This window comes from Pinus tabuliformis, chromosome 3_1, assembly GCF_031772625.1.
Source record: "Pinus tabuliformis cultivar Carrire ecotype Pingquan chromosome 3_1, CPIR1, whole genome shotgun sequence".
Taxonomy (NCBI): domain Eukaryota; kingdom Viridiplantae; phylum Streptophyta; class Pinopsida; order Pinales; family Pinaceae; genus Pinus; species Pinus tabuliformis.
Window position 1 is genome coordinate 84,856,719 of NC_142301.1, and position 18,986 is coordinate 84,875,704.

The following is an 18,986-nucleotide window of genomic DNA, read 5'->3' on the forward strand; positions in this document are numbered from 1 at the left end:
CATCCCAAAGCTGAATTTGAGGTCACATTGGTGTTTTTCATAAATCTTGCATGTGGAAAATGAAACCCTAGTTTCTCTTCATTGTTTGCCATTCTATTGTGCAATTTTCATCCCATCTTCACAAAAACATCATTAAACCCCTTTTCACTCTTTTATTACCCTAATACAATCCATTTATCCCATTTTCCCATATCCCACTCCCCTAAAGCAACTATTTCCCTCATCAAACCCTAAACCCCTCACTAAACCCTAATTTCCCAAAACTAATCCCCTCATTCCCCAATTCCATTTCCCAAGAGTAAAATATCTTCATACTCATCACCATTGTCCTCTTTCATCACCAATTTTCACCATACCTTCATGTCATCATTTTCCTAAGACAAGCACTATGGCAAGAAATAGTGACTCAAGCTATGAGGAAGAAACACAAAGTGATAGTCCAAGAGAAAGGAATGTACAGCCTAGGAGACCTCACAAGGGTGGGAAAATAATCAGAGAGGAACCTATTAGCATTGCTAAACTTCTTGCATGCCCTCTTGCCACCACTTGTTTCAAATACCAATCTTGCTTTGAGTTTTGTGAGCTAGTTGAGAGGGTTAAGTATCATCATGAATTGGCTAGGCAATTTGTCATCAACATGGAGGACAATATGGTACAGCTTGCTGGCATCAATTTCACTCTTTCACCAACCATTATTTTAGAAGCAATTAGGATGCCAGATGTGGGGGAAAGATGGAACAAAAGATATAATATCAACAAACAGAACTATGAACCCTACATTAAAGCCAAATATCATAGTCAATTGGACAGGGTGTTTCCTTTTAAGTTTTTGTAGGACCGATATTGCCATTAATGAAACTCATCATTAAATACTTCACATGTGAGGGAAGGTTCTCCAGACTCTATGCCTATCATATCAGATTTCTTATGCATTTTACCAGGGTTAGAATGATGAGTATACCATACTTCATTTGCAAAAACATAAAGAGAATGAATGTGCTGCAAAGAGAAAACCATACCCATAGCAGCTTAATAGTATTTATCACTTTGTTGTCATCAAGATTGTTGTTGTACATCAGCTCACTCAGTTGAGAGTGCCATGGGAAACCTTCATTGCCCATGAGATTTTCAAGGGGCCTCAAAGTTTTACAGAACCTCAAGAGGAAGGTGGACCTTCCGGAAAACAAAGAGATCATGAAAGAAGAACTGAAGAGGCTCACATTCCTGTGTTTATAACTTATGAAAAGGGCACAAGAAGACTTTTTGCAGCTGCCAAACGAGTATTATCTCCACCAGAGGTGGAACAGGTCTCATTCTCTTCACCAGACAACAGGCAAATCTTATCTTCACCTGGGGTGAAAGGGGCTTTGCCTTCTTCTTTTGCAGAACAGGTACAGGATAGAGGAAAGAAACCATTGCATGATGAAGGGCCTTCTAAAGGCCAAGATAGGGATTTCATTTTGGTTGAGGAAGAGGACACTGATTTGGGCTCCCAAAGCTCAAAGCTCAAGGATGTGATCATCAAGGAGAAAGAAGCTCAGATCCAAGCCTTATCTCTTGACCTTGAGAGGGCTAAATGGGTCATTAACTACCTTGAGCAACAGAACAAGCAATTGGAGGACAAACAAACAATCATGGAGCTGCAAACCATAAGGGAAAATCAGCAATTGGCAAAAAGAAGGAAAATCAAGCTGACTTCACTAGAGCAAGAAATAGAGGCTGACCGAGAATCATGGTTGGAAAGAGTGAATATCCACCTTGAGAAGCTACTGGACAAGGCTAATAAGGAGAAGAACATGTTGCTCCACATGGCCTATCACTATTTGGCTCGGAACAAATCTGCAAGACAAGAATAAGAAGCCTAAAATTCAAGCTAGGGAGAGCCTTAAAGTCCAAAAAGGAGAAATATAAACTTATAATCTTGGCTAAAACTTCCTTGGCTCAGCAATGCAATTGATAAGCTTGCCTCTTGTCAATTTTGAAGCATTTTGGAGAACTTTTTGTCATTTCCTAAATTTTAATTGCAAAACGCAGAAAGTTTTCTCTGATGCACAATTCCAGTTACATTTTTGGATTCCTCATGAAAAAATATGGAAACCCAGAAAATTTCATGAATTTTGGAGGATATATGGGTCACCTAAAGGGCAAAAAACACCTCAAAAATGCCCTCTCTGCCACTTTTTGGACCCACAGGAAGCAGTCTTGGGAGAACTAATTTTTGAAGGGGAAAATGGACACCAAATCCAAAAATTCCACTTGTCCTAGAAAGTAGACAGACATACCTTTCCAAAAAGCCATCTTGGAGCAAATTTGGTGAAGGGGAAGGCCTTCAAACTCAGCTTGGAAAATGCGCTGAGCATCAGGCAAAATTTTGCCAGTTTTGCTCAAAAACTCAAATTTTCGCCTAGTTTTCTACCAGTTTGAATTTTTCTCTCTCATGGTCAATTTCATGATGTAATATGATGTAAATTTATGTAATTTTATGTAAAATGATGAAAAATGACTTAATGAGGTAGATACATCAGTTTTAGGTGGTTTTGAGCTGAATGAATCAGTTTCCATAGTTTTAGAGGCACGTTGTTCCACTGCCTATTTTTCAGTTCCTAGTTTAGATCTTGTTGAAATAGCTCCTTGACTCATGGATTCGACCCCTGATGGCTAGAATGGGTGGTTTTATGTCTATATCTTGTACTTTCTTAGTCATTTGTCAAGGTTGGACTCTTGTGGATGCATTGAGCTACCTTGTACATCACTTCTGCAGTTTGGCAAGGAAACAAACTAGTGTTTTGCAACATTTTGTGGGATTCTTGTGGTAATGTGAATTAGCATTGTTTTCTTCTCTGTAATCATAGTTGATCTTATGTTTATGTGTGCCATCATATCTCTTTTTCTGCATAACTAAATGAATCAAGATTAAAGGGTGGAATCCATTGATGTTCAGTGCTCTGCCTTGGGGTTTTATTTAGTTTTAAATTTTTTATGTTGTTTGAAGAGGACTCATGAACCTTGCATTCCCTCTCCAACTCCTCACCAATATTTAGACTCACCATATCATCAAATTCAAAGTGCTAAAACATTTTCCCACCTCACCCCACAGAAACCTCTGCAAATCTAAGTTGATTTCCCAGACCCAAAGCTGCCTTCTTCATCTGATCCAGTAACCAACCATTAAAATCAATCAAATCCTTTGAGCAAATATACCTAGCCTAAAATTAGTATTCATTTCAGTCATCTCAAGCCTTATTTGCCATATTTTCTTTTAGATTGACAAGCAGAGAGCCCTCTCCTGACATGGTAAGGCTAGCTACCAGTAGCCCTACCAGGTTAAGCGTGATTTCATGTTACCCTATACCTGCCTTTCTTCAGCCTGAGGTAGATCCAAGCGATAACACAAAGCAACGAAGATATCCTTCCAAATATTTTTTTACTATCTCAGTTTTCCCATCAGATTGAGGATGATAAGATCAGCTATGAGTTAACTAAGTATTGACACAAGAAAATAATTTTGTCCAAACATTTCTAGTGAAAATGGGATCTCTACTGCTTACAATAATCTTTGGGTTTCCATGTAGCTTTTGAATTATTTCCATAAATGCAGTAGAAACTGTATTGGCTTTAAATGGATGTGATAATGCACAAAAGTGTTCATACTTGGTAAGTCTTTCAACTACCACCATGATGACACTCTTTCCTTCAGACTTGGGTAAACCTGTGATAAAATCCATTGAAACCTCCTCCCAACGTTTGTTTGGAATGGGTAAAGGTTGTAATAGACCTGGGGTCTTAATTGTTTCAACTTTATTTTGTTGGCAAACCAAACATTCCACCATAAACTTTTGAATATCTGATTTAAGGCCATCCCAAAAAAATCCCTCTTAATGCTATGGTAAGTTTTTAAAAATCATGAGTGCCCTCCTAAGGGAGAAGTGTGCAATTCCATAAGAATATTTTGTTTGAGTTGGGAATCCTTACACAGGTATAAGCAATCTTTGTACCATAACGAATCATTTTTCCAGCTAAATGTATCAGATGTACTGGGATCTTGTTGTAATTTTTGAATGATTTCCCACACTTCTTCATAGTATTCCATTCATCCCTTGCTTTGTTTATCCAATCTGGTTGGATAATAGAAATGGCACACAACAATGCTTCCATATCCTCATCCTTTCTTGAGATTGCATCTGCCACAACATTTTGCTTCCCTTTTTTGTAGATGATTTCAAAGTCATAACCCAACATCTTTGTGACCCATTTTTGTTCCTCTTCAGAGGATAATCTTTGTTCTAAAAAGTATTTAAGGCTATGATGATCTGTTTTTACCTTGAAGTGTCTTCCCATTAGGTAGGGTCACAATTTCTTAGGTGCATGTAGTATTGCCAACATTTCCTTCTCATAAATAGATTTGTGTAAATACTTTCCTTTTATTGGATGACTTTCGAAAGCAATGGGTCTTTCATCTTGCATTAAAACAACAACAATTCCATTTCCTGAAGCATCACATTCCACAATAAAGGTTTTTTTGAAGTCCAGCGTAGACTGGTGCTTGGCACATTGCCTCTTTAAGATGTTCGAAGGCCTTTGTTGCTTCTAGAGTCCATGAAAATGCATCTTTCTTCAATAATGTCATTAGAGGTGCTGCTATTCTCCCATAATTCTTAACAAACTTGCGATAATACCCTGTCAACCTGAGAAATCATGGCAGATGCTTTATGGATGTGGGGATTTTCCATTCCTTAATGGATTTAATTTCGCTAGGGTCTACCTTAACACCTTCATGAGACATAATATGACCCAGATATTCCACCTCTTGTACTCCAAATAAACATTTGGAGCTCTTTGCATATAATTGTTTCTCATCCAATAGTTTTAGCACCCTGTCAACATGTTGAACATGATCCTTCCAAGACTTGTTGTAGATTAGTATATCATCAAAAAATACTAACACAAATTTTCTAAGGAAGGGTTTTACAACGGAATTCATCAAACCTTGAAATGTAGAAGGTGCATTGGTAAGGCCAAAAATCATGACCAAAAATTCATAATGACCCTCATGAATTCTAAATGTTGTTTTCGGAATGTCTTCAGTCTTCATTCTGATTTGATGATATCCTGAATGAAGATCCAACTTGGTGAAGAAAATTTATCCATGCAATTCATCTAATAATTCATCGATGACAGGAATGGGAAATTTATCTTTAATAGTGAGCTTGTTGAGCTTCCTATAATCCGGGCACATGCACCATGATCCATCCTTCTTGTCCACCAATACTACTGGAGCAGAGAAAGAACTTTCACTAGGTTGAATTATACTAGCCTCTAGCATTTCTGCAACCATACGTTTAATTTCACTCTTTTGAGCATAGGGATATCTATATGGCTTGATGTTTGGAGGAACACTTCCTGCAATCAAATGAATAGCATGATCATGATCATGGATAGATGGGAGGCCTTTGGGAGTCTCAAATACCTTGGAATGATTTTCCAAGACTTTTTGGAGATCTCGAGAAATAGAAGATTTCGATGTGGGAACCTCTAGCGAACATAATTGTGCAATTACGCTTCCTTGTTCCTTTTTTAGAAGCTTTGTCATACCGTTAGAGCTCATTATATTTCTCGGTTTCCCTGCAATACCCCTTAATTCAACTTCCTTTCCTTCTGCATAAAATTTCATGAAAATTTCTTGAAAATTAAAAGCTATTGTACACAAGGATTGTAGCCATTGGACTCCTAGTACAACATCAGTACCACCCATTGGAATGGAAAGCATTGGGCTATTCAATACATATTCTCCCATGGATAGCTTGATATTATGGCACTTTCCAAAGTAATTTATGGTTCCTCCACTTGCAACCATCACTTGACACTCTAGTGTTGGAAATAGGAAGCAATTCAATTCCTTGGTTATCTTACAATGAATAAAATTATGGGTACTTCCCAAATCAATAAACACTATTACCTTTTTATTCCTGATATGTACTTCTATCTTGATAGTTTGAGGAGTTGTAATTCCAGCCAATGCATTACAAGATATTGTCGGATTCATTTTTTCTTTATCTAGGGTTTGTTTCTGGAGTATATCCTCTTCTTTTGATATTTCTTGTTGCTTTTTTTCCTCCTTTTCACAATCTATGTGGAATAATTTCTTCTCAACACACTTATTACCTTTAGCGTACTTTCTATCACAACTATAACAAGCCATTTTGCTCTTTTTCTTCCAATTGTTGTGGTGTCAGCCTTGTAGTTTGTGGAAGGCTAGGGGCAACAACACTTCCATCTTTATATTTGTGAGTGGTAGGCTTCCTGGTTGCCATAATTTTTCTTTCTATTTTTCTTGCTAACCTGAATGACTTCTCCAATGAATCAGGTTCCCAAAGGTGAACCTCATGTTGGATTTATCCTTTAAATTCACTATGAACACATCAATCCTATGCTCCTCTGGAATATCTTTTACCCTTATGTTCAATTTTTGGAAGTCCTCAATGTGCTCCATCATTGAACCCTTTTGTTTGAGATTTATCAATTGGCTAAAAAAGGTGTTTCTTTTTGTATCCTCATAATGTGCTATCATTTCTTCCATAAAAATTGCCCAAGTGACAATTTGTTTACGAGAGAAAAGCCATCGATACCATACAAACTGATTTGGTTCCAAATATAAAGTTGCAATACGTACCTTTTGTGTGTTTTTCACATTATGGAGATCGAAAAATTGCTCCATCTCTAGTGTCCATGTTCTGGGATCCTTGCCATCAAACTTCCTCATATCGATTTTTGGAACATGGTGGGTCTTCAATCCAACATTAGAGTTTATGAAATCATGATTAACATTTCTTTTGTTCTCATCATGAGTTTCATTTACCACCCTTTCACCATTAGTAACCATTTCTTGTAGCAACTTATTCAAATTTATCTTCAATTCTTCCATCTTAGCATCCATGCCATTCATCTTTATGTCCATGTCATTCATATTAGCTTCCATGCCATCCATCTTAGCTTCCATGCCATCCATCTTAACTTGCACACCATTCATATTAGCTTCCACATCATTCATCTTGGCTTCATTTACCTTTTGTGAGAGTGAAATTTATTGTACTTGGTCTTGTAATTTTGATATATCATGTTTAATTTCTTCCTCTTCTTCATGAGTCATGCCAGAGCTTTCAAGTTGCTTACCAGGTGTTTCCATTTTCTTTCTTTGGGCCATCAATTAATGCTAATAATTCTTCACTATTCCCTTTGAATTCCTTCAAACTAATTTTTCAAACCAATATTATGCGAAATTTAAAACAAACTAAACACCTTCTTTTTCACTTTGTAAGAGCTCGATATTGCAATTGTTTTATCTATGTAACTATGAATCTCGAATATCTGAAATCGCATCTTGTAGTATCCCTTTGAGTCCTCTTCTAACCCCACAAGTCTAATCAAGATTGGATTCTCTAAGGAAGAGATATGCCAAATATCCCACGGTGACCTGATTATAGACTAGTTCAGTAGAGTGACTTGTACGAAGTGCCACGTGTCACTATTTCAACCTTAGTACCTAAAACTAATATATAGAAAACTACAGGCCATCCTCTTTCTGAAATGTCTTACAAAATTTCAATCTAATGCTCAGAACAAAAGTCATGACGATTTTCCCCAGGTCACCTATTTAGAATGTAATTCAGGATTCTGCAAACACCCTAACTTCCTCAGATCATATCTCTGAAAATATAGTGACACAAGCTCAGAAATTTAAACGTGAAGTTCAGAACGATTTTGGCGCAACTGGGTTTTTGTTCTAAATTTTTAAACATCACAGAAAAATTTTATAGCGAAAATGCCACGATGACCTTTTTGGAGCAGCGAAACCCTAGAATCCAAAGTTCTGATACCAAATGTTATGAAACCAGCTCACAAAAAGATAGAAAAGATAGATCAACACCTTAGAATTCAGCCTCTTCGAGGGGGAAACCTCCTTTACATTACACAAATGAACAATTCTTGGATGATACAAATGACTAAACCTTCCTTCTATATATAGGAGTCTAAGGGGTCATGATATAATCAAGTCGACATAATAGTAATAACATAAGGGCACAACAATAACAATAGTGGGTTTCTATGGGGTACACTAATAAAAATATGGGGACAATAGGGGCACAATAATAACAATAAGGGCTAGAATGACAATAGTAATGGGGGAATCAATAGTATTATAGGGACCTAACAAATCATGTCTTAGTTTAGAGAGTTAGTTAACGGAATCAAGTTGATTCAATTCAAGTTAAGTCGTATTTTGGGTAAATTCAAATTTACTATGTTGTTTCATGTCAAAGTTGTTGGGTTGTGTTATATTCTTTCCACTTAGTTAATAGGGAGTTTGAAGGGCACCCATAACCCCACTTTATGGGGTCCGGGGCAGCGCCCTGGAAAATTTTGGTTTTGGACCATATGTTAGGTTGGGCGGACCCACCTATGGTTTTGTGCATGATTTTCGCACATGTTTTTTGGATGCAATGGTTTTCGGTCCATGGTATTGGACGCAATGGATTTCGGTCCATGGTATTGGATGCTTCGGCATGTATAAATATGTATTGTAACATTGAAAGGAACATAATGAAAAATCAAGCTAGTAGTCCAGGTTTTGGGATCCAGGGAAAAATCTCTGTGCATATGTGTTTTATGGGTTATGCTCTCGCATTGTTTATTTTCTTTGCTTAAGAATTCGTATGCAGGTAATTTCTGTACAGGGTTAAAACCTACAAAAGTTATTTTAAGTGAGTCGCTAGTTGAGAAAGGTTAAATGCCTCTCACTAGGTTCATTGTAATAACCAAGTTTGTGTGGTCAATAGAAGATTCACAACTCGTGTTATTGTGTGTGTGTTAAATTTTGTGTCTTTCCTCCTCTGCCTTTCCAACATCGAATAAGGAAGGAAATATTGTCAAACAACGATATAGAGTTGTGCCTTCCTCTAAATCCTTAATATAGAAAATGGACTAAAGGAAATAATATTCGTTGAATATGATCATGATCATAATAACATGATGCATTTGTGGTAGTTCAAGTAGCAGAGGGCTTGATTAAAAATAATTTTTTGAAATGATTTAAAAGAGACATGGGTTGAACAACTATATATGAAGCCAATGGAAGGACAAAAAATAAACAAGATTCTTCAAGAGGCAATGTCCCTGCATATTTTACCATAACACCCGCTACACTAGCAAGAGAAGATCCCACCATCGTTGTGCATACTGTAGCCATGCTAAAGGATCAATTCCTTTCAACATCCCAATCTTTCAATCAATTTGGAAAATACTTCATGGCTCGTGTCTTCATGGATTGCCTCTCTCTCCTCGTGCAAGAATGGTCGACACAAAAAAAAAAAAAAATCCTCTGTTGGGCAATTGATGGTGGTTGTGCTAGTATTGTGCATGAATGTTGGCATTGATGTTAGCTAGACTAGCTTGGATGTTTGTTGTAGCAGATGTTGGTAGTTATGGCCTAGGAAGAATCTCATGGTAGTTGCAGGCTTCATGTAGAGAATCATCACAATAGCATCCTTACTAAAGAAGCCATAAAATGATCACCTTGGTGGTACGTTTTGCAATAATTTTGTAAGCAATAAATGGGCTCAAAGCCTACATCGGACTCTCTCCATTGGAAATTTCTATGAACAAGCTTTCCAACCATATGTGCAAGTCCAAAAGTGGACTCCTGGATCAAAAGATATGGTCTGTTGAAGTTCAGGGATTTGAAGCCTTAGTAGGAAGGAATATCGACATATCAAAGATCGGAATATCAAAGGTCAACATATCGTCGCTTAGGTATCGAAGATCGGCATATCAGAGATCGGAATGTTTGAGTTCCAACATATTGGCACTTAGGATATCGGAGCTTGGAATGTTCGAGTTCCAACATATCGGCACTTAGGATATCGAAGATCGGCGTATCAACGCATTGGCATGTTGAAGAACAAGATGATGGAGGTTTGAGCCTTAGCACATCATAACATCGGCATATCGAGGATCAGAATATCAGAACTTCTTAAAATGAAGAATCTTTAAAAGTTGCCATATTCGATAAGTGTCGATAAGCCTTTATAAGCGCTAAGGAATGCTAAAAGAATATTAACAAAGGATTTTGGTTCAAAAACAAAGGTTAACGGGTCCTCTTCTCTCTCCTCTAACAGGACACATGGAAACATATGATTGGCTCTGATAAGCTACAATGGCGTCTGACATCAGCATGACGTGGCAATATGGCAGAACACGTTGCAAACATATTTAACCTTATTGGGTATTCTAATGGGCCAAAACTGGGTGATACGTGTCACCTTTAAAGAGAAGCCACATTGAGTGATGATGTCATATTGGAGGTCTGCATATCAAAGATTGAAGATGTCATAAATCTAGAACAGATGGAGTTTGGAAAAGTTAAAATAAAGGGGGCTTCCGATATTGGGTTGGCACATGGTCATGAGAATTTAGAAAACCAAGGGTGCATAGCAGTTAACAAAGGAAAAATGGCCCCTGACGTGAAAAAAGTGCCTTAGCACCTCAATGTTGAGCTGCAGGTCACAACCCTCAATCCCATGGAGGATAAATGCTTAAGGAGCTCAACGAAAGAAGAGTATCGGAACACTGCACCATTGTGAAGTTGCGATATGAAGTATCTCCGATAATACAGTAAAAGAGTTAAAGGCATATGGGTCGGCGGCTGTGGAACTAAATGCAAGAACATAGGAGTTGGTAGATTGAAAGGGGCATAACTTGTAGACTTTGTCACCCACACGAATGGCTGTATTAAATGAGAACAGAGCGGTCATATTTGTGATCCGTCAAAGAAATATGGAGTGATAAATGAGATTGGGACTCTTGGAGAAGTGTGCAGCTCACTTGAGAGTTAATTTCTTAGCATGGGAGCTCTACACAATTAGACCATGGAGAACTGCAAGGTCTATCTCTATTTTGGGTACTGTGACAAGAAACCACTAGAAGATGCAAGAGAGGCAAGAGGAGCCATGCTTAAGTAAAGTTGGGCACCTAAAGGACAAACATGAAATATTTCCTTGCGTAGAGTACCTCAATGGAACGAAAACCATCACCAACAATGAAGAAGTGGGGCTAGTTGAACAAATGAGTGAGTGTGTTGTGAGTGAAGTGCATCATGACAGAGAGGCTAAAGCACCTGAGAGGACTCTATCTAATAGAGAAGAAAGAGTAGTGAGAGTGTTGGGTGGAGAATTTGAAGGGTAGTGTTGAAGATAAATAAATGAGGATCCCTTGACAGTGAAGGCAGAGCACAGAGGAAGTGTTTATGTGAGTAGCAAGAGGAGATCTGCTAAAAGTGAGCATAGAAGGCAGATTGCATAAGTTGAATCTACAAACAACCATTTATTGGTATTTTACTTGAATGATTGTATGCCTTTGTTTTCAGTTTGAAATTTGTATGAAATAGTAGAACAGTGGCGAGGGCAGGTTGGTGCCTCTTGGCAAGTTGGTGCTCGCTAACCAAAGGGGTTCGATGCCTGTTGTGAGTGGGTGTTCACAAACAAACAGATGTAATTAAGTGGGTGCTTAATTTACATCATAAACAAACAAAAAATTGGTGGTTTTTTCCCTCTCGGTTTCCACATGAAAAACGATGTGTCAAATGTGTGTTTCTCATGTGATTGTTGTTTGAACATGCATGTCTGAAATATTGTTGGCTCATTGTTTTTGTGAATGAATGCTCTTACAAGTTAAAGAATATAAGAAGGGAATAAAAGAATAATAAGAAAAGGAAAAGAGTTTATTAATTACTGATTCACCCCGCGCCACCCCTCCCTGATGGCCCAGCCCTCCAACGTGGCGTAGTTGGTTTCAATCGTGTGGAACTTAATGTGAACACAGTTGGTAACCGTGCCAAGGTTACAGGCCCCTCTCGACCCTTCGGTGATTAACCTATGGTTAGGTTAGCTGTCATGTTAATATTCGATGATATTAAACCCTCCATGGATTTTTGGGCTCACTTGCAATCTGCTTGTATTGATTGTTGTCCTTCCTCACCGGTCATGGGACGCCACCTGTCGGACTTCTCGATCTGGCCACTCCCGCCTTTTGTCAAACCCTACCCTCGTTTATTGTCACTTTCGTTTGTTTGTTGTGCTCGACTCTTAGCTCTGCTCCGTCGAGGTTTGTTGGTGCCTGCGGGCTTCCTCTGTTCTGTGCCTCTGCTCTGCCGAGGTATGTTGGTGCCTCCGGCTTCCTCCGTTCTGTGCATTGAGCTTCGTTGGTGCCTCCGGGCTTCCTCTGTTCTGTGCGTTGAGCTTCTATGAGGGAGACAACACCGACAGTTTCCTGCCCTGTACTATGGTATATTTTCTGTTTCTCTGGACAATTTTTGTTGCATGGGTTCGTTTCTCGGCTCTGTTAACTTGTTGACTCGTAACTGTGACAGGGTTCCCTCCAGTTCCGCGCTTCTGGCTCGGTTCGTTCGACCTTGCCTCCGAGGTATGCACTAGTTCTATGCCATACTCTGCTTTCGCGCCTGTTTCAGACTCTTACAGTCTCGTTCCTTGTCTTCAGGCTCTGTTTATCGAGTTCGGTTTCGCAATGTCGCCTTATCAACTACAGGTATGAACCAATGTATTTTATGGCTTGTTTCGTTTGCTGGATTAGCTCGTTTTCTCGTTCCAGTTCTGCACTAACCCTCATCCACCTCTATTTGCAGGTTGTTTAAGGTGGCTAGCCGTCGAGGGTTTGCTCTCTGCAATCTCCAGGGAGCAATTCGAAACCCGCCAAGTCTCACACAACGGGTAGGGTCTTTCCGACCATGATTCGGTTGTTAATTTATGAAGGGTTCCGATGTTCCTGTTTCTTGTTCCTTTTTAGTTGCGGTCACCTGAGTTGTAGATGGGTTGTGCTCCTCCCTGTCCTTTGTGGCTCATATGGCCCTGTTCTGTTGTATTTAGCTTAAGAGGTTTCACTTGAAAGAAAATTTGTTTTAGATGAGCGCTATCTGCTCAGAAAATCCTTTTGTGCGCTCTTGTTTATTATGGACGGTGGTTAACTGATTAATTAAATTAAATTGTTTCACATTTGCTTTCAGCACTTGTATTATTTTGTAAATGGTATGAAGGCATCGTATTTTGTTACCTGGTCATTCGTCGGTGACTGTTGATTCGGTTCTCCCTTCTTTACTGGAAATGGTTTCCTGTAGCAGCACTTTACCCTTCTCGACTCCTGTTACAGCTTGCTGTCTTATTGTTTCAAATGCATTTTGATCACAGTAGAAAGTAATATGAAATGGACATAGGACTTAACGTATGAAATAATTTAACAATGGATCATCAGTTGGCAAGGTAGATAATTTGTTTTCTTTATTACAGAGGACTGTATTTGTTTCTTCGTTCCGGAGGTTCTCTCCCCTCTAACTATTTTCACTTTGTTTTTAATACTTGGAAAGCATAATTGCTTCTTGTTTTTTGTTGAACTGTTCAACCAGAATTTGTCCAACTGTTAGCCAGTTTTATTTTTTTTTACAAAAATGATAACTAACTGCTAATTATTTCCTAAACTGAAACAATTCACAACTGTAATCCTACAGTCTCTAACGGCCCTCTCGAAAATGAAACAAATAATAAAAAAAACCAAAAACGACAAGTCTAATAACCTGTCCAGCAATACATGTAGTCTTCGGCTTGTTCTTGTTTTCTTTTCGAGACAGTCAACCACCTTCTGTCTCCTCGGAGCTGGATGCTCCTGCATCAGGCTCCCGGGGTGGCAAAAAGTCATGGCTCCGTTCCATGAGGTCGTCGACAGAATAGCCTGCTTTCTGTATCTGCGTTGCGTCAAGCCACGAACTGTCCTCTATCGGACGGTCCTTCCACTTGACCAAGTACCGCAGATATTCTTTCCTGCGTGTGCGCCTAGCTACCTGTGTGTCAAGGATCCTCTCGATCTCAAGGGGTTGTGCCATTGGCATCTGTCTCATCCATGAACTTTCCTCACAACTGGTGTCCCGCGGTGGCTTTGCTGCTGCACTGTCTTCCGGATCAGCGACATAGGGGAACAGATCTGCCACATTAAAGATGGGAGAAATACCGATCCCTGGTGGCAACTGTAGCTCATAGGCATTTGCAGAAAACTTGCGAATGATTTTGCAGGGACCGATCTTTTTATACTTTAACTTGTTGTACTCCCGTTTTGGAAACCGTTCCTTACGTAAATACGCAAGGACTTCATCTCCAACGTTGAATTGAACTTCCCGACGCTTTGAATCAGCTCGCTGCTTATACTTTTGACTGTTGTCCTGTAATTTCAGCTTTACCTACTCATGTAAGCTGCTCATTGCTTGGGCAAAATCTTCCCCATCAGCACTTCGTTTTTCGAGCTTTCCCAAATCTCGTGATTCATGCACTCCGTGTGGATGCATGCCCTATAAAATATGGAAGGGACTATAACCGGTGTTGCAATTAGGTGAATCGTTATATGCGAATTCTGCCTGAGCAAATACACTGTCCCACATCCGTGAATTTTCACCTATTAAGCTCCGTAGCAAATTCCCCAGACTCCTGTTTACCACTTCAGTTTGTCCATCGGTCTGCGGGTGGTAAGCGGAGCTGAACTGTAACTGGGTGTTCAACTTTTTCCACAGGGTTCGCCAAAAATGTCCGGTGAACTTTACGTCCCTGTCGGAGATGATGGACCTTGGGAGACCATGCAGTCGAACGATCTCGGTAAAAAACAAATGTGCTACATAAGTAGCATCACTGGTTTTCTTGCAAGGTATAAAGTGCGCCATCTTTGAAAATCGATCTACCACTACCATTACTGAATCGAAACCCCGCTGTGTCTTAGGCAAGCCCAGAACAAAATCCAAGCTGACGGAGTCCCACGGTCTGCTCGGAATGGGTAATGGTAAATAAAGACCTGTATTCTGACTGTGACCCTTTGCTAGTTGACAAATCTTGCACCTACTTACGTACCTCTGTACATCCCGTTGCAACTTTGGCCAAAAATAGAAATGCCCTACCTGTGAAATTGTCTTGTCTATACCAAAATGTCCAGCCAGACCCCCACTGTGTTTTTCCTGAATAATGTTCTCTCGCATAGAGCAGTTGGGAATACATAACTGTCCTCCCTTAAACAACAACCCTTCCTGTAAATTGTAGTCCAACCATGGGCTACTATTTCTCAACAGAGGGTTTTGGCAGGCCTCATAGGCCTCCTTAAAATCTGCATCTGTTTGATACAGTTCCCTCAGGTGCTCAAAGCCTAAAACCTGCATTGTACTTTCCTGTAAGAGTAGGGTCCTCCTACTCAGCGCATCTGCCACCTTGTTCGCTTGCCCACTAATATGTTTCAGTACAAACGTGAAATTCTGAAGATACTCAACCCATGCTGCATGCTTATGGTTCAATTTATGTTGCTGCATGATGTACTGTAATGCAGAATTATCCGTAAATAAAACAAACTCATTACCCAACAGGTAATGTCTCCAATGCTTTAACGCTTGTATAATTGCGTAGAACTCCTTGTCATAGGTTGAGTATTTCTGTCTACTCTCGTTCAGCTTTTCACTGAAATATGCGACTGGTCTATCCTCCTGACTAAGTACTGCCCCAATGGCTGTACCACTGGAATCACAACGAACTTGAAAGAGTTTGTTGAAGTCAGGCAGCCTCAATATCGGCCTTTCGGTAATCTTCCTTTTCAAAATCTGAAAACCATTTTCCGCTGCTTCGGTCCAGTGAAAAGGTTGATTTGCCTTCTTGATCGTATCCAACATAGGTGCGCAGGTCTCACTGAAATTCCTGATGAATTTCCTGTAAAAACTTGCTAGTCCGTGAAAACTTCGGACTTCAAATAAACTTCTTGGAGAAGGCCAGCTAACTATAGCTGCCACCTTTTCTGGGTCCATCTTCAGTTCATTTTCCGCAATTACAAAACCCAGGTACACTAACTCCCGCTGAAAAAAAGTACACTTTTTCAGATTGATCAGCAACTTGTTTTGCTGCAGCTTCCTCAACACACTTCGAACATGCCTGAAATGTTCTTCCTTAGTTTTACTAAAAATCAGAATGTCATCCAGGTAAACTATTACGAACTTCCCAATGAATTCCTTCAGCACCTCATTCATCAGGCGCATGAAAGTACTGGGAGCGTTGCTCAACCCAAATGGCATCACCAGCCACTCATACAGCCCTTCATTTGTCTTGAAAGTTGTCTTCCACTCATCTCCTTCCCGAATTCGGATCTGGTGATATCCACTCTTCAAATCAATCTTCGAGAAATAAGCCGCCCCACTCAAACAGTCCATCATATCGTCCATTCTCGGCAAGGGAAACCTGTACCTAACAGTAATTTTGTTAATGGCTCTAGAATCTGTGCACATTCGCCACTCTCCTCCTTTCTTTGGAGCCAAAACGGTCGGTACTGCACAGGGGCTCATGCTTTCCCTAATCAATCCTTTGTCTAACAACTCCTGGACCTGCTTCCTAATTTCTTCATGGTCCTTAGGGCTCATACGATAAGCTGCTTTATTTGGCAGACTGGCCCCTGGTATAAAGTCAATACAGTGACTAATACCTCTCCTGGGGGGTAGTTCATCCGGAAGGTCATCCACCACGATGTCTCCAAATTCCTGCAACATATTTTGAATTTCCTCGGGCAAATCTGAAATCTGTGTATGCAGTATCACTGCCTTTGGCCTTCTTATGACAGCAAAATTTACATCACTGTCCTCAATCTGTTTTATAAATTCTTTTCCGCCCATCAACAATGCTTTTACCCCACTGGTTTCAGCTGCACTCTCCTCTTTGATGGGTACAAGCATGTGCTTGATCCCATCTTTGACAAACTTATAACAGTTTGTTTTCCTGTCATGAACTGCGCTTATGTCAAACTGCCAGGGTCGTCCTAGCAGTATATGACAGACATCCATTGGCATAACATCGCAGATAATTTTATTCTTATACCTGCCTATCTGAAACCCCACCTCACATTGTTCATCAACTAACAGTTTATGTCCTTTCTGCAGCCATGACACTTTGTAGGGAGTGGGGTGCTTCAACTTTTTCAATCCTAGTTTCTCCACCATCTCTACAGCCACTAAATTGTCAGTACTTCCACTGTCGATGATCAGCTTGCAGCACTTACCCTGTGACTTGCAAACTGTTCGGAACAAAGCCTTTCGCTGGTCAGGTTCTGCAATTTCTTTTGCTGGTTTCAACAGCACCTTATTCAACACCAAAGCTTCACCCGTCTCTGGTGCGTTCTCCACTTCCTGAGGTGTTGCCTCAGCATCCTCTGGCTGAGCAACATAAGCTCCTCTTCCACCTACCGGTTCACCTTCAGGACAGTCATACGACTTGTGTCCCCACTTGTGGCAACGATAGCACTGGACAGTTCCCCTGCCCCGACCATTTCCTCGCCCTCGCTGAGCCGGTCGTCCTCCTCTAGTGCTATTGTCCTTCTCTGCTGTGCCTGCAGACTTAGAACTGCTGCCTTCTTCACTGGAACCTGCACCTCTGCCTCTGCCAAAAACCTTACCTTTCCCCCTGCCAGTTCCGCCTCCTCTCCTGGCATTCTGTTTCCTGTTAATTTTCTCCTCCGCCTTTAGTGCAAACTGGTATGCTTCATCCAAAGTTCTGGGTGAGAGGATACCGATTTCATCCAGTATTTCCCCCCTCAACCCATTCACAAATCTGGCTGTTTTTTCTGGGGTATCTTCCACATACCCTGCCCGCAGATTCAACTTATAGAACTCTTCTGTAAATTCCTTAACAGTCATCCCTCTTTGCTTCAAGTTCTGTACCTGCCTATACAACATGATCTGATAGTCTTTCGGCAGAAACTTCTCCTTCAGTTTTGCTTCCATCCTGGTCCACTTCTTTATAGGCTGTTTGTGTAGCCTTTTCCTTTCCGCCTGAACGCTGTCCCACCACAAGGACGCATGTCCTTTCAGCTTTGTGGCGGCGAACTTCACCTGCTTGTCCTCGCTGGTTTCCTCAAACTCAAAATATTTATTTACTTCACTCAACCAATCCAGTAACACATCTGCAGACAAACTTCCATCATAAGTGGGTAGCTCATGCTTTGGCTTATGACTGGACAGCAAAACTGACTTTAATAACCGGAATTCCGGTGTCACCCCTTCAAACTCGTCTTCTGGTTCTGCCACATCTTCATCACTATCATCTGTTGGGTCTCTCCTTCCCCCAGCTTCTACTACTGCCAATCTTTCACGCAAAATGCGAATCTCCTCACGGAGTCCCTCTTCTGCTATTCTCCGGACCGCTCTTCCTCTTCCTCTTCCTCTTCTGCCAACCTCCATTTGTTCCTATTCGGCAAACCTGCTCTGATACCACTTTTGATGGCCCAGCCCTCCAACGTGGCGTAGTTTGTTTCAATCGTGTGGAACTTAATGTGAACGCAGTTGGTAACCGTGCCAAGGTTACAGGCCCCTCTCGACCCTTCGGTGATTAACCTATGGTTAGGTTAGCTGTCATGTTAATATGCGATGATATTAAACCCTCCGTGGATTTTTGGGCTCACTTGCAATCTTCTTGTATTGATTGTTGTCCTTCCTCACCGGTCATGGGACGCCACCTGTCGGTCTTCTCGGTCTGGCCGCTCCCGCCTTTTGTCAAACCCTACCCTCGTTTATTGTCACTTTCGTTTGTTTGTTGTGCTCGACTCTTAGCTCTGCTCCGTCGAGGTTTGTTGGTGCCTGCGGGCCTCCTCTGTTCTGTGCGTTGAACTCTGCTCTGCCGAGGTATGTTGGTGCCTCCGGCTTCCTCCGTTCTGTGCGTTGAGCTTCGTTGGTGCCTCCGGGCTTCCTCTGTTCTGTGCGTTGAGCTTCTATGAGGGCGACATCACCAACAGTTTCCTGCCCTGTACTATGGTATATTTGCTATTTCTCTGGACAATTTCTATTGCATGGGTTCGTTTCTGGGCTCTGTTGACTCGTAACTGTGACAGGGTTCCCTCCAGTTCCGCGCTTCTGGCTCGGTTCGTTC

The 18,986-nt window shown here is 40.7% G+C and overlaps 1 protein-coding gene across 1 annotated transcript in view; it reads right to left on the minus strand.

Moving 5' to 3' along the window:
- The window catches only part of LOC149185880 (uncharacterized), a 29,481-nt gene extending 11,180 nt beyond the window's left edge, over positions 1 to 18,301 (minus strand). The window contains exons 1-5 of the mRNA XM_089409157.1: positions 17,125 to 18,301; positions 16,944 to 16,951; positions 16,457 to 16,714; positions 14,468 to 15,055; positions 13,866 to 14,275 (exon numbers count right to left, since the gene is read on the minus strand). Of these exons, the coding sequence (XP_089265283.1) occupies positions 13,866 to 14,275; positions 14,468 to 15,055; positions 16,457 to 16,714; positions 16,944 to 16,951; positions 17,125 to 18,301 (2,441 nt within the window). The remainder of the gene's footprint in view (positions 1 to 13,865; positions 14,276 to 14,467; positions 15,056 to 16,456; positions 16,715 to 16,943; positions 16,952 to 17,124) is intronic.
- Between the last annotated feature and the right edge of the window lie 685 nt (positions 18,302 to 18,986).